This window comes from Anopheles moucheti, chromosome 3 (genome assembly GCF_943734755.1).
Source record: "Anopheles moucheti chromosome 3, idAnoMoucSN_F20_07, whole genome shotgun sequence".
In the NCBI taxonomy this organism is placed as follows: Eukaryota; Metazoa; Arthropoda; class Insecta; order Diptera; family Culicidae; genus Anopheles; species Anopheles moucheti.
This window is the reverse complement of record NC_069141.1, coordinates 60,053,251-60,069,866: the sequence shown is the minus strand read 5'-3', so window position 1 is coordinate 60,069,866 and position 16,616 is coordinate 60,053,251. Positions and strand designations below refer to the sequence as shown.

At 40.0% G+C, this 16,616-nt stretch overlaps 1 protein-coding gene and 1 non-coding gene across 2 annotated transcripts; both read left to right on the top strand.

Annotated features, from left to right (window-relative positions):
- Positions 1 to 303: 303 nt before the first annotated feature.
- Positions 304 to 13,769, top strand: LOC128304089 (membrane-bound alkaline phosphatase-like). The gene is made up of 6 exons (XM_053041222.1): positions 304 to 471; positions 1,779 to 1,913; positions 4,334 to 4,520; positions 5,866 to 6,038; positions 6,114 to 6,266; positions 13,005 to 13,769. The coding sequence occupies exons 1-6, from the start codon at positions 304 to 306 to the stop codon at positions 13,767 to 13,769; spliced, it is 1,581 nt and encodes a 526-aa protein (XP_052897182.1).
- Positions 4,896 to 4,967, top strand: Trnae-cuc (transfer RNA glutamic acid (anticodon CUC)). Its single transcript has one exon. It is a non-coding gene; the product is annotated as a tRNA-Glu (tRNA).
- Positions 13,770 to 16,616: the final 2,847 nt, after the last annotated feature.

Genomic DNA, 16,616 nt, shown 5'->3' with positions numbered 1-16,616 from the left:
ACTGTTGAAAGCGTCCTTATAATAATCTTACTTTTAAAACCCATGAGACCAAGATGCTCGTGGTTTGTGCATCTGCAACTCTAAGAAGGTAGTCACTTCTGCACGACAGTTAGCAGCGAGTGCGGAGTGGTAAGATTGCGGTCTATCTACCGATTCGAACAACCTTATCAGATGCCTATAAAACGAACCAATGTTGCATGCGGCAGCAGTCAGTCATATCGCGACGGTTCGGCCAGCATCTGATCGACTCTGGTGTGGATTCGGTAGTGACGTGAAGAAGTGAAGCGCACCCGAAGTGCGACTATGTACCGTTGGGGCGTATGGGAGGCTCTTCTCAGCCTGGTGCTGATCCTTATGTCCGGATCCGAGTGGATGCAGGTCGGAGGGCACGAGGAGCACGATGCACACTACTGGAAGCATATGGCACACGAGCTGCTGTTCGAGAAGAAGGACTACACGATGCAGAAGATTGTAATTATCGTTTGGGTTGTTTCGTTTAGTAGCTTTATGTCGGTGAGAGTGACTATGTGTTGTATAAATAGTATAGTGTTTGTTTATTACATTTTTGAACAAGTGAAAGTGATTAATGCATGAATACTCAGCTTGAATGAATAAATTTTCCCTCATTGTCTGATAAGGTGATATACATTGTATGGCGCAAGGCAGCTATCCGGTATAGGCATTATCACGATGCTAAGATAGTGATGGCAACAATAGAGTAAAAACCTTCCTTCAACTCCGAACTGATTATGAATGGTTCATATCAGCAGGTCGAACCGAAGCCACACAATCTGATCGTTGTGGTAATTGGCGTTGATCCTGTTTGCAAACCATCGATCCAATTTCGATAACAGATGATTCAGAAGCATTTCACACTGACTTATATTTCACCGGCAATTTAGATTCTTATCGTGCGAATCAAGTGGATGCATTCCGGCGGGTGTGTAGAATGGGTCGTAAAGCAGTTGAGTTGCATTTACTGGTCGCTATCAGTAAGCTCGTTGCAATGTTTGGTTTAAATTATTGTTATTAATAGGCAGACATAACATGGGTCAATTATGTGACTTGAGCTGTCTGTGTTTAAATTCCATTTAAGTCGATTGCTTAATGAGTTAACCAGTGTGACGTCTATAGTCGGACAGACATTTGGAACAGTTTTAACTGTTTGACAGATATTCTCGTATAGCTGGTTTAGAACGTTTAATATTTGTGTTTTTATGTTTTGTTTATTTAGTTTTATTGGTGATTTTATCTTTTTAATTTTATTTTCATATTCATTTGTCTATTCTAACTTTACTTTTGTTTGCATCTTTTTATATCACATTAAAACCATTTCATTATTTTTCAGCCATCCTGAAACTTTAAAATTCTTATTAAATTATTTATTATTTATACTTTGTACACACCAGTACAGCATATCGTTTCGGTTATGTAGTGCAAACTGATCTTGCTTACCAATTCGTTCCGCCATTTTGCAGCAATTAGAAGTTTATATGACCAAAGCGATATGCGGCACTGTTGGTACACGAGTCTTCTTATGTTTTATGTTGAGTGTTTGGCATTTGTTTTCTTTAATTGGAACCCCAGACATTATGAGTTATGTTCAATATTTTATAGAAAATACATTTCTTTCCGCTTCTATATTTTTATTTAAATCATTCTTCCGTGTTAGGTTAATGTTAACTAATATTGTTGTATAATTCTCTTTTGTTTCCATATAAACGGTGCATCACACGCGTCTATCGATTTGTTTCGCTTGCCACCCGGGGATTGTGTAGAACGTTGCCAAAAACATCATGGTGTTTGTCGGTGCGGGAATGTCCCAGCCAACCGTAACTGCTGCACGGTTCTACAACGGGGGTGACAACGAAACGTTTGCCTTCGAGCGTTTGAAGTGGAGCGGAAATGCACGGGTAAGTTGGGTTGGGCTGGGATCGGAGTGGGGTATGCAGCATTGCATCGTACCGATTCGTGCACATCGGATATATTGCGGGTAAATCGACACTGGCAAACAAACCACTTCGATGTGTTCCGTGTCGGTAATGGGGAATGGATCGTGAGCAACATCATCATTATGAACGCTGGAAACTAGATTGCAGGAGGGTAAAACTGCACGGCAATCGTAGCAACCATGGAAAACGGTTTACAAATTCTGGTTTGCTTCGATTGCACTATTCGTTTTTATCGATATGATGGTAGTTTTTCGGGGAAACGGCATTAACCAACCGGATTGCAGTGGAAATGATATTGGAATGTGATTGTTTCTTCTATATGGATTTGAAGCACCGATTAATTTAGTACCAGAGCTTAGAACCATATAATGAAATGTAGTGCAATCAGTTTGGAGAATCGTTCAAAACGCTTTTGGAGCTTTGGAAACTGTTGTTTATGAAGCTCTTTAAATACCTGGACCAGGTGTACTTTGTTATGTACTTTTAGACACAATCTGCTTCTGAACATCAGGCCATCAGCCGGAAGCAACGACTGAAGGAGATGGTAAAGAGATGTTTTTTTTTTAAATAAGCGCAACATGAAGGTCTTGATGGGTGATGGAACTCATTTCACCCTAAAACAATTAGCGTGTACTTTATGTCCTCGACAAAGAAGATCTATGTTCTTTATTCAGGACTTGCGATAAGGGTCTTGAAGTATCTTCCTCAAATTGTCACCTATGTGAGTCTGCGATATCTTGAACTGCCTTGACATCACCCTTCATGGTGAAGGAATCATTGCAGAAGATGGGCTTATTTGAGATAAACGCTTAAACTACCAACCCTCCCAGTATGTCTCAGATCTTCTTGAAGTCTTGAGATTTTGAAGTCACAGTAGCTCGGCTAAAGTCAGTCTATTGAAGAATATGTTTCTGTAGTTCATCAATTTAACTAAATTCTTCTTAAAAATATACTCTTGTATTATGGTACTAACCTTACCCCATGAGTAAGACACTTGGAACTTTTTGAATGATTAATTTAAACTAAATGCCAAATTATTGACATTAAAATTAAGAACGCGCACGAGAACGGAAGGAAGCTCGGGAAGAGTTGTAGTCCAAATGATCAGAAAAATAATTTTGTAATAAATTTTGCCTTTTTATAATAATACGGCTAGGCCGCACTTGTTGAACAAAATCCTTTAATCCTTTTAAATAAATAATCTTTAACAGACACATTAATTGTTGCTAAAGAGCTTACTACACTTACAATTTATTCATTTTAACAAAACCATAAAGTTTATGAACCTAAAAAATTATCATTAATAAAAATACTCCACTGAAAATTGTTAAATTCCACTTGCGAACTGCAAGATTTCCCTGCCTTTTGACATAGTATTTTATAATTTGAAATGATTAAACGTGTACTACCTTAAGACTCATCCGCCCCAAAAAACAGCTTGAACCCACTCCAAAAGAGCTTAAACTCTAAACTTGTGTCCTTTTTGTCCAAGAGGAGTTTTACACCAAGGGGCCATGCTCTCACTCGACCACATCTCACCGGGACCTTTTGCCTGCCCCGAAGAAAAACTTTTACTCATGTGCTGTTGGAAAACGTTCCATTCATGCTTTCCAATTGAACCGGAAAATGCACAACATGATTACCACTTTTGGTCTGCTCTTGGAAAAAAAAAGAAAAATATACAAAAGGATAGAAAAGGCAGAAAGATCGCAAACAAATAATACAAATAAAAAAAACATCCCCAAGTGTATGGACGGGGTGGGAAAATTGCATAAGAACTGTCTTCCCAGAACCACCATACGGAACCGGTATCTGCGTTGGTAAATCGATTGGGGAAAATGTTTTCCGATCGAAAAGGTTCCGCCACGGTGGGAAAGCAACGGTAGAGAGAGAGAGAGTGAGAGAGAACGAAGCAATTGAACGATGACACGCTGGAATGGGATTCCGTTCCCCGGTTCTCGGTTCCATTCTATTTTTCCGGTTATTGATTGGAAACACATGGTCCTGGGACGCGTGTGGAAAAAAGGTGGAAAAGTATCGTGAGGCACCAGACCATGATTTGTAGCGTCATCCTCCCCATTTATACGGTTGTGTGTGTGTGATCGGGCCAACGGGTGCGCTTGGGAGTTTTTCCAGCAAAATTTCCCAACCAATTCCTGACGCGAAACCGTAGGATGGGGTAATAAATTGACCACTTAGTCGTTCGGTTCGGATCGGGCAAGGCCAGGTGGACCGGTGTTGATGGGCTTTTGCCAAGCTAATGGGGAAGGATGGATTTGTTTTTCGTTCAGCTCTAGCAGAAGGGAAGGATTATTTATCTAGCTCGAGGCTTCTAATCCATTGCGTGTCGTTTCTCTTTTTTTCCCCCCAACACGGAACAGACTTACTGCGTGGACAGTCGTGTACCGGACAGTGCCTGCGCTGGGACGGCCTTTCTGACGGGTGTGAAATCCAACTTTGGCACCGTGGCCATGGACCCGACCGTCCATCGGGGCGAGTGTACGATGGATCCGGCGAAAAAACTTGCCTCCATCGCTAAATGGGCCCTCGAGGCGGGCAAAGCGGTTGGTAAGTGGTTTTATTTCTGTTTTTGCACGATAATTTTTTTTCACTTTCAGCTGGGGGATTTCATTGGTTTGTGAATTTTCCGACAGGGAAGATTGTGTTGATTTATACGCCTTTCAATTGTAACACTTTGGTTCAATTGTTTGTTATCGGTGTGTTAAAATTTGTTGCGATTCTATGGTGTATATAGGCGCAGTTTTCTAATAATAATCTTGCCTTTAAGAAGCATGCGCAGTTCGATTAACTATTTATAGAGAGAGTCCAACCACTAGACCACCAGAAAACTCTATAAGACAGAAGAAATGAATGAGATGAAACGAAGCGTATCGCAAACTTGTGTTCGTTTCAGTCTTTTAATGTTTACTGAGTATTAACAAGTCCCATATTGTCTAGTGGTTAGGATATCCGGCTCTCACCCGGAAGGCCCGGGTTCGATTCCCGGTATGGGAAATTCCTTTTTTTTTTGCATGTTTTAGAAGAGGCAGTCCTTTTGTTCAGACAACTCACTTGTGGGATTATGGTACGAACGATAAGGGTATAATTTAGTTTAACTCTGCCCAGTTACTCGAGAATTATTGTAACAACACATAGTTGTTTAGGACCTTTCAGAAGTTGGCTTACTCCAATGTGATTCTAGATAATTTTAGATTTATTATATTATCGATTAATTAGTTATAAATCGTGAACTCGCACTCGTTAAAGGGAACGATTAATTGTCGCCCAGTTAGCTTTGCGGAATCTGTCTATTCAATATCAAAGAGTTGTGTAAGTCTCTTTGACGTTTACAAGAATTTCAAAATGAAGTTATAATATTCTGTGGTGTATTTCAAATGTAGAGGAATTCTAGGGTTCTTCGCCAACAGTTTAGTTTTGATATAAATTCTAAAGTAATTGGATAGTTAATAAACAGTTTAAGAACTCTCTGTTATAGCTGTTGGTTGAGGTTTGATTTTGAAGTTAAACTTATATGTTGTTCTTCAGTCCATTGGACAGTCAATACAGGTTTAGTGGTTATAAATCAACTTCTCTTGATCAACATTTTCGAAGCTTAAAACCTTTCGTTTTCTATGCAAATTACATATGAAAATTTGCGTATAATGCTCTAGTGCTTTAGACTTAAAAGTGTAGTATTCTTCCTATACTTGCACACAGTTTCTACATTTCCGATTTAGTTGCATATATTTAAAAAAACACATTAATGATACAATAAATTCTTCGGTAAATTACTCAAAACGTACAGTAGAAACTGTTTGAAAGTTTATTGCTAAATTTATTAATAGATCAGAGAAGTTTCTTGAAGAAAGGAAGAATATTCTACAAAACAACTCATCATTGCATTCTCCGACAGGTTTTGCGACAACATCCCGTGTTACGTCCGGTTCGAGCGCAGCCCTGTACGCGAACAGTCCGGATAGCAATTGGGAAAACGATGCTGACGTTAAAGCGGCTGGATGTAACGTTGACACCGTTCCGGACATTGCCCATCAACTCATCCACGGTGACCTTGGCAAGCAGTTCAAGGTATGACCGCAAGAAACATGTTTTAGATTATTTCAACTAGCGTACTTCAATCGCGCTTTGTGTCACATACTTCAGGTCATCCTCGGTGGAGGACGCAAACAGTTTATTCCCACCACCGAGACGGATACTTCCGGTGCACGAGGATTGCGAACCGATGGCAAAAACCTCATCACGGAATGGAAACAATCGAAGCAGGCAGCAGTAAACGCTACGTACATCACAACCGTGGTAAGTACACCTTTGCCTATATTCAGCTTGGGCTTGCTTAAAGATAAACGTGCGGTGAACGCAAACGCTACTACGATTGGAATAGTGCCGTATTCTTTATGTTGAGAAGTGCTTTTTCTCGTCCACGTGGTGGTCGTTTGCGTGCTGCTAGCTGGAAAATCCATTAACTGCAGCTCCGTCACATTTTTCATTCGCTTATGACCTTACCAATTGGTCCCGAGGGGACAAAAACAGGGGCGCCGATACAGCTAGTGAAAAACTTTTATGACTACGACTCGAGACCGCTTTCACTGTATCGAAACGGCTCCATAACTGACGTAAGGGTGGGATTTATGTTGTTGCTTTGGGAGAACATGGAGCGCTGGGGGGGGAGTTCCACATAAATGTTGTTTCCATAAAATGTTTCACTGGAAATGCACATTGTATTTTAAGAATAGTATCAAAATCACGTACAAGTTGTCATTTTCTAGCTGCTGTAGTGCTTCAAAACTCTTCTTCAAAGCACGAACTTCACGTAATAAAACATTATTAACGATTACAATTTCCCTGGTTTTTCTTCTCACCACCGTGGAACGTGGAGCGATTTGTGCGGGATTATTGTGCCGCAAGTTTTAATTTATCATTTCAAACATGTTTGCTTGTTCTTGCGTCTTTCGCACTGGCTCCGGTTTTAAGCCGCACCGTTTCGAGTAGCTTCCCTTAATAAAGACATAATCCGTACCGTTTTTTTTTTTTGAACATCGCAAACGGGAGAACCGATTTCCGATAAAATCCTCCATGATTTATGGGACCATCCGGCACGGAGGAGTGCAGAATTTTGGCTTTTGGTTTTTTTTTTTCAAATTCAACTGTTTTGCGAGCTTCAAACTGCTGGCTAGGGAGTAATGATTGCGAAGACGGTTACGGTAATTTATGTTCGTTTGCAAACGATCTGAAGTACGACGTTGTGGAGCAAGATTGATGAATGGCATTCGCATACGAAATGTTGGTGTTTTATTAAGAAATTTCTATTTGGTGGGGTGACATTTTGTTATAGTTTTTAGTTAAGATTAATTTCTTTCGTTAAAATTTAGACAACGGTCGAATCTGAATTGGGATGATTGTTTATTATTTTTATTATTGCTTTTAATCTGCTTTAATTGAGTTTTCATTCGGTGTTTTACTAATTTGTTATAATTGTAATTTTATATAAAAGTTTAACAATCTAATTAATTGTGTTGATAGTTAAAACATAATAAGATAGTTTTTTAAATAATCACAATATATAATAACAACAATTGATTTTCAATCTAATTGTTGAACCTTAAAGAAAGAACCTCTCCTGTCGTTCTTTTGAGCGCCGAGCATTTCCTCGCTTCGCAAACCAATAACTATTCAGTAAACTGAATTGTTATCTTTATTTATCATTCAATCTATTCGTTCAGATAACCGGCGCCTCTAAACGAACAAACACGCAGAATAGCAACGAAAGAAGCATGAGTAAAATATAAAACCTCGAACATATTCCAAGCATCGATCAGAAGCATTCTCGCGTGCAAAAGGGGATACCTGGCTCGGGACACAGGTTTGATTTGATTTATCGTACCACGCGAGTGTGTGTGTGTGTGTATACATGTTCGTTCTGTTCGAACGGTGTAAAATGGCTGATATAAATCATTCGGCATGTCAATTGCCGCCACTGGCGTGCATAAAATCGGAACAGCACAAAAAAATGCCCCAAACGCTCGTACACAAACCTGCTGGCCGCTGGTCGGGTTTGAGGTGTGGATGCACTGGTCAATTTAATTCAAAGATATTTGTGAATTTTGGGGAGGGAATGGGCAGGCACTAGAGGCACCAGAGGGGTGGTTTTGTTTTTGACAAACGAGAATGCAAACGATGGAAAGGTTTAAAGAGATCCTGCGTATGGAGGCAATCGGGAAATCGGGGACCACTTCCTTTGGAGCGTTTAAATTTCGATTTGGAGATGTGTTTTCGGTTGCAGTGGTCAAAATATATTTTCCAATTTTGATGAATGTATATTGGCTGGCTATTCCACTCCCTTCTGGAACATCAGATTTTCTTCCGATACCTCCAAAAAATAAACAATAGTTTATTAAATCTTAAAGGGTTTGTTAAGGGCTTTTTGTTTAGGAACAAAATCCTGTCATGGGTTTTAATAAAATATTGAGTTTTTAGGTAGGGTTTGGATTTTTATAATAATAAGTTGGGTTTTTAAAAACATGATATAGCCTCTGGCTGGCAAACACCAGGATGTTATAAAAAATCTTTATTTATTTGAAATTAAATATTTCTTCTAACACAAGAGTTATACAAAACACTGAACTTTTTAAACTTTTCGAATTAAAAAAAAACATATAAATACTTACTTGAACATATTAATTTTATCGCATAATTTTGTCCAAATTCTTTATCTAAACGACTGTCCCGGGCAATTTCCAATCCAACGCTAAAGAAGTTGGGCACACGTTTCCACTGCACCGATCGAACGAGTTTCGATTCGCAATCGAACTGCACCGCAAGTGCATCATCGCACGCAGTGACCCCACCGTGTGAACAACCCGACGAACGAACGGGCGTACCAGAACAGCGAACCACGAGCGCGGTTGCTTTCGTTTGGCCGCGCCCGTTTGGTTGCGCTGCACGCGCGCTCCGTTTGAAGGTGGACTGCGTTTGAAGTTTATCGTCACGTTCTGCCGGCGAACGAACGAAGGCGACACCGTGGCGGACGTGTTCAACAAACGCGGCCCGCTTAAAACAGCGATGCTTCTCCACTTTATTCATTATTATTATTTCGATTCGTTCGTTCGTTCGTTTCGTACGTTCTTCCGTTGGATGTTTCAGGGTCGGTGACTGTGGGAGCGCTGTTGCATTCTAATATTTGCGACACTCGATCGGTTTATTGTCAATCATTCAGTGTCCGGACGCGGGTGTGAGATGGTTATCAGTTTTTTAGATGCCTTACCACCTCGTTACCTCACCCACTCGTCTTTAGGGGTTTGTTTTTTTTTCTTTTTTCGGGCGGTAGATTTAATACGGAGTTTCGAGTTTACGACTGAAAGATGATTCTGGTTTTATGATACCCAAACCGTACATCGTTTGTGGCACGTTTGCCTTAACAAAAGTGCGGCTCAATTCCAATCTGCCCTCCAGAATGGAAAGAAGCCAGAGAAGAGAAGAAGGATCATATTCATAAACTTAAAGTCGGCAGGATTTTATGCAAAGTGTTTCGGTGTATCCACGGATGGGTTTATATTTTTATGTTCATATGCGCTGTATAAATTTAAAGAAAAAATGAAAACGTATAAAAAATCAAGTCTGCAAGTATTAATTGCGCCATATACATACAATAAATTAAGAACTGAAATAGAAAAGCCTAGAAACTGGTTTAGAGCGGTAAATGAATGCAGACATCGGATAAAACAATCAGACAAATTATAAATTGATGGACAAATGAAAGTAAATAAAGTGAGAAAGGAAAAGTAAGTAAAACAGAAGTGAAATAATGAAGATGATTTTAAAAACAAAAAAGACTATATGAAAGAGAGATTATCATTATGCAAAATGGAAGTAGAAAACAAAACGTTTAATCGTTCCTTTTTCTTCAGTTTACGTAAATGTTGTAATTTTATTAAATTATTTAATTATTTTACAATTTGTTGTTCTAATACTGTCACTGATTACCTTTTACCATTAAAAGTGTTAATTGTTTTTTTTTTCATCATAAACAACATTTTATTATTGGAAACCCTTTCTTATTGCAACAATCGTCACCACCAGCCACAAAATGGATGGGACTGTCCGGAATTCTCTTTAATTGACCTCACCTTGAACAGTCTCCACCGCTCTTGTTGCTTCGAATCGATTGTATTTTTTTGCATTCTTTCAATTCTGCCGCCACCAAACATACGCGGCACGCCGGCAGGGATGGAGAAATTCATTAAATTTGATCATTGTCATTAATTAACGTTATAAAAAGCTTGCCGAGTCCTTCGGCAGTTCGGCAATACCTGGAGCCCGGCACCCAGGAATGAGCCGCAAACCTTTATTGAGACATAAAATTCATCTGGCCCATACCAAGGCACTTCTCTTGCCCTGATGGGGTTTTTATTTTGCTGTTTGGTTATTGTACTTGCGTGGTGGGAAGTTTGGAAAGAGCTGTAACACACCGCGCCGAGAGACACTGTGCGGTAACGCTGTTTTCTTTAATCTCTTTTGGAACTTTTACGCCACGATATTGCACACGGAATGTAGCATCCGTTTCCCGCTGCGGTAACAGCTCGCTGGTTCGAGACCTTTTACGGGGTTTTAGGTGGATGATCGAGATTAGACCGGAGAAATCCAATTAAAGACCAATGTTTACACGACGCTAAGAGTGGGGCTACTCGAGCGCTCTAATCCGACCGATGGTTGTCCTCGGCACGAATTGTTTCTGCATCGATTAGCTGCTAGTTGATTGCCGGTACCGAAGCAATAGGAGGAGGGAAAGAGTCCTTGTACCACACCTTGCTTGCTGCGTCAGTGCTTTTGGGTTAAGCAAACTTTTTGCTGAATAATTTAAAATCAATCTAGAGCAGTGCTCGTGCCAATGTTCGTATGATGGAGTGAAACGAGAGGGTTTGATTTTTAATCGAATTATACGTCATCTGCGTTAAAACTTCCGATTTGTAAGAGCTCTAACGATTTTTACCGTGCACTTAAGTAATGATGCAGCGATGGTTACATTTTACTCCATTCGTTTATAAATCAGTACGAATATCAGTAAAAATACGGATACGTTTGTGTAAGTTTTGTTTCAACATGCAAAAGCTTTACCTTGAACAATTGGCTATAAACTGAGTAGTCTCATGTACTTTCGTTTGATTGAAGTAGTTCATAATACGTGATTGATGTCAAGACTGAAGTACTTCGACACTCAAGATTGAAGTAGTTCATATAGCCAACATGTCCCACCAAGTCGATGATCCTGTCACATTTGATACACATGAACAAGTAGACATGAAAGGCAAGTTTAAGTTGCTTAAGAAACTAAAGAAACTTAGACCTTGGAATTAGACATGAACTCTATCCAAAATAGACAAAATCTTCTTAGAAAATCTCTCTCTATCGTGGAATTGTGAATCAGACACACCAGGCTCTGGCGAGCCAGTGATGACGTTGAAATGGCACTGGATGTTCTAGCCCTTAAAGATTTTCTTGTATCCTCCATCCTCCATGAACAGGAGCCACAATTGATACAACAGAATAATTTAGAAGACTTCTGCCAAAAGGTCAAGTCACTTAAAAATATGAAAGGCTTGGGTGAATATTTATACCTGCGCTATCCTACTATTTGGTCTTTTGCTCTAAGTCCTGAACTTACTCCGGTGCTAGCGGTAAGTTCAGCTAGTGCCTTTCAAAATAAGTATTCAGAAGGATATGCAATATTAGACATCATATTTTTGAACGAACATAAAAGCAGCTCAGCCTCGGTAGAGTGAGTAAAGTGCTCGGAAACCTTCAGGAAGGAAATCCTTGGTTCTAGATAGTACAGTGTGTAAATTTGTTTCATTCCACAGTAGAAGCAGGTACAAAGGTAGTCTACCGGAGCATAGCAATCAGTACTGCTGACTACTTATTCAACTATTCTAGAGAATTATTTATACGAAGTATCGTTTCTTCCATTTTTATAAAAATAATAGACAATAAATTAATTACAAAGCGCTAGACCACTAAGGTGAGTCACTTTCATTCCTCTCATTTAATTCATCTCACAATCGCTAGACCTCTGTGCATAGCTCACTAGTGTGAGATTACCTCACCACCGTTGCACGAAACGCAGGAAACACATCGTCGCCTTAAAGTTAGCTGATATTCCTTGTTTATTCTCTAAAAGTTAGAGCTCATTCTGCTCAGAATCGCACCCACTGTAGCACTCAATTTCAAACGTAGCTATAGCTGACTTGTGACTCCGTCCGTGGCATCTCATTACGTGAAATTAGCACAAAACAGCAGCACCGTCGATAGCACGAAAGCGTCCCCGTTCGATGGGTCTGAATCTTAATCAGCATTTTAAATATTTATTAAATTTCTCCCCTCATCAGTCTGGCTCCTTACTTCTATTACTGCTTCCCTTTCAATCCATTGCCATCCCTATCTAAAACCATCCCTTCCTTAAACGCACCATAAGGACATCACCAGACTGGCGCACTGTTGTACTGCCGCTGTCAGCGTGATTCTTTTCCACTTGCTGTCGTACTTTTACCACACGCAGAAAACACCCTCGCTTGAGTGGAACATTCAGTTCAGTTCCCCCATTCGGCATTCGGTTATTTGATTTGATTTGTAATCCCATTTAACAGCAGCAGCAGCAGTGAGGCCATATCGTACGCAATAGGGTTTTATCTTTGAGTGAAGGATGCGGTGCTGGGGCGTTGAGGGATGATTGTGAGGCATATGTGGCGGCATAGTGCGCTTCAAATTGTTCGCTTTGTGTCGTATTTTGTTATCGGCGGAAGTGACATAAAGTTGCTGCTTGTTACAAAAATTGGTTGCGAAGGACATTAAAAAGAGGGTTCTATTGTACCGCTTCATTGTTGGATCTCTAATTTGCGAACATTGTGGCTTGTATGAAGTATTAAGAGAATGTTTGGAAAAGTAGAATTTTATAGGCACAACAAAGAGTTCTTAATATTGGCTTGTGCTACTTGTAACAACTTCGACATTATAATTTATGTTTTATGTTTTATTTATCCACAGGGTGAGCTGGCCAGCCTGGACACATCAAAGATTGACTACCTTCTCGGGCTGTTCGATTACGACCACCTTCCCTTCAGTTCCGACATTGCCAGCGACAGTGACACCCCAGCCCTCGTGCGCATGGTGCATTACTCGCTCGAGATGCTGCAGAAACCGGAACACACCGAAGGGTTCCTGCTGTTCGTGGAGGACGGTAACATCCGTCGGGCACATGGCCAAAACAAGCCACGCAAAGCGTTCGATCAGGTTCGACACTATGCCAACGCGTTCAACATGGCCAACATGATGGCGAGCGAAACAAATACGCTTCTTATCTCGATGAATGACGTCGGCAGTACGCTTACCCTGCCCGGCTATCCGGCCCGTTCGTCCGATCCGATGGCAACACCGGCCGGTACCAGTGCCGAGGATACGTTGCCATATCTCGGCCTTAACTATGCTACTGGACCGGCTCACGCGGCGTACTATCGCCCCGGTACTGGGCGGCTTGATCCGATGCAGGTGCTACAGGGTGTCCCGAACCCGCTGGAACGAACCTGCCCCGCCATGGTACCAATGGCCGAGGGTGCCGATGGAGGCGAGGACGCTACCGTGTACGCTTCTGGACCGTGGGCATTTATGCTGTCCGGCGGTTATGAGCAGCACTTTGTGGCCCACACGATTGCGTTCGCTGCCTGCATGGATGGGGCGTGTGATGGTGCCGCAACTTTGGTGCTTTCTTCGGCCACGATCCTCGTTGCGCTCGGTGTACGATTGTTTGCTTAGAATTAGTGGCCCATGGTTTTCCTGGGCAGTCAAACGGACGCGTAATGTGAGACCGTAGTATCCACTTTTCAAAATTAAATCCTTCCCCAGGGAATAGTCAGACTTAAGAAGACGAAAATTGGAATGAGGGAAAATGTTGATTGGTTTGGCCCGGGGAGGTTTTTTTTGTATAATAAATATAATTCATTGTAAATTTGTAGAGTAGTTTCATTAAGTGTCAAGTATCAAGTAGTTTACGATCTTTCGAGTTCTAGTTCACATTTTCGTGTAAAACAGCATTACGTAGAGGTAGATAAAGATTGTTTCACCCTTTTTGAGCTTTTATACAGATGAAATCGATATCGTACAAACCTTTCTTAATGTTTACACTGGCAAACAGAGGCGAATTTACCCTCTTCAGGGCCCCGAGCGCCCAACCTAATGGGGCCTCTTGCCATCTCCCATAAAACATGCAATCTAATATCATTAATACTTGAAAAATAAATGAATAAATCAATGATAATGAATATTAGTTTCGATAAATGTAATTTAAATTTCTTTGAAAATGGGAATGTTCAAAATATGCTAAATTACTAAGCGTAATGTAATTTATTTTTTGGAAATATTTTAATTACAAACAATGACTGCGCATTTGACACATTGAAAGGCATTCTTCTTCTTCTTTACTGGCACAACATCCTCGAGAGGCCTAGATCTCTGCCTTTTCTGGCTTTCTTTGACTTCATTTACTCGTTGCTGAATAATCAGACCTTACGAAGGAGGATGGGCCCGGATGGGATTTTGGACCGGACCTTTCAGATGAAAATACCACGACGTCACTACCAATTATATCATCGAGCCAACCAAAAGATGGACACAATCAAACATATTTTAACTAACATTACAGTCAGGATTATATAATAAGAATGGTTCATAATATTACCCATGTTATTTTATAACATGTGATGCTCCGATTTACTGTGCTCTTTATGTTCTAATTGGACAGATACTCAAATATTTGAAAGGAAGATAGTCTCAAACTGTTTCTATTTCGTATATCTATTTCCTGGTAAATCAATGTTTCATCTAGCCATATTTGTTTTTTTTCCATGTCATTCGTTTGCCTTCCGGTTACGACTGTCATTCACCGGTAGACATTAACCTCACTTTTTTTTTGGTATTCTCTCTGTATCCTCTCGCTATGGAGTCCTCAATCATCATTTGTCTTCATGTATTTTGGTTTATGGTTTTGTATTTTCTATTATCTAGTTTGCGAGATTAATTGTGAAGCTCGTGTGGCGAAAATTTTGTTAATAAACCATACCAATTAAAATACAAAACGTTGTGAAATCCTAGCTTTTGTGCAGCTAAATATTTTCAGTTTGAATAAAGGCATGAATAAGTCGAACGTTAAAATACTCTTTCAAGTACCTAAATCAATCATTCCCACATTAGCTTTCCTGACCCATTTGCGTTAGTTAGCAAATAAATAATAAAGAAAACCTTCCCGTCACCTGTCAGTTAACATTAAATCAAAGCCCTAAAACGAACCCTTAATGCTCGTATTACACAATTATGCCTGTTTCACATTTGTGGCCGCCACAGAGAGCAAAAGCTGGCAAGAGCTTCGCTTTTTGAAAGTACACACGCTTAGCTTATTAGCATAAAAACCAGTTTTCGTTGACTTCTTCTCCACTGCGGACGGAGGTTGTTTTCCTTCATCGGACCGAAACTTGTTTTGGGTTCGCCTTGGGCTACGGTTTGCCCGCTGACCACCGCAGCCTTGCAGCTTGTTTTATCCGCCCTGTTTGCTGTATGTTTGGTTTATGTATGTTTAGTTAGGCAACACACCAGATGAAGAAAAGTGGTCCTTCTTTTTGATGAACATCACCTAGTTTTTGTTAGTTTTGGAAATATTAATTCTATGTCGTAGTAGAATGCCGGATTTATTCGATTACATAGAAACTCAACTTGCGATCTCTGCTACTCACTTAGTAGCACTGTATATTACATCAAATTGTTTAAACTTTAATTAAACCCCGAACTAATATTGTGAAAAGCTCCGAACTAATATTGTGAAGCGTTTCTGGTGCGAAGCGTTAGGAAAAGTGGGTGGAGCTTAGCATTGCTTTTTGAGCGGAAAACTCCGAAGCAACCCGAACCCTTCCGAACGTGGCCCGAACGTCTGCTCGAATTTGGCTACCCTTCGCGTAAAGTACTCGAAAAAAGGGCCAATATTGGGATTGCTGTAGAATACAATAAAATTCTCTTTATCTTATATAAGTATTGCACCTACCTTGTATAAGCTAATTTGGTATGTTGTGCTACACTTGTTTAAAAATAGCTATATTTGCTGTGAAATTAATTATTTATATGTGATAACCAAAATAAATTTAATTTATGAGAATTAACTATTCTACCCATTGTATGATACACTAAGAAGATATCTGTAAAAATAATACTCATCATCGTAATAAAATCTCTAGTTTTTTACGTAAGGAGATTTGTGAAGGACGCTCCTTCGATCAGCACATGCGCACTAATGCTTTGGACTGTTCCTAGTTAGAAGTGTTTTACAGTACTGTACTTTTCCATCGAAAGCTAACGCTTTATATCACCAATTTGGTGTACTAATTTGTACGGCAATGTTTTCCTTTAATATGAAGTAAGTAAATTACCTCCAACTGAGAATAGAACAGCAGTCACATTATGATTACGAACGAATTTAATTAAACACGATAAAATTGAAGTACCGATGAATTCATACATTATCCAATATTTGGACGTATACTAATCATCAAGTAGTATACGCTAGTAGGTGTTCATTCCGGAAAAAAACTAATAAAAAACTTTAAAAAAATAACAAAA

What these genes read in the sequence shown, in the direction of transcription:
- LOC128304089 (XM_053041222.1), top strand. Translation starts at nt 304, where the DNA reads ATGTACCGTTGGGGCGTATGGGAGGCTCTTCTCAGCCTGGTGCTGATC. An exon ending in CGAGGCGGGCAAAGCGGTTG is followed by an intron (nt 4,521 to 5,865) that starts GTAAGTGGTTTT and finishes ATTCTCCGACAG; the next exon opens with GTTTTGCGACAACATCCCGT. An exon ending in ACCTTGGCAAGCAGTTCAAG is followed by an intron (nt 6,039 to 6,113) that starts GTATGACCGCAA and finishes CACATACTTCAG; the next exon opens with GTCATCCTCGGTGGAGGACG.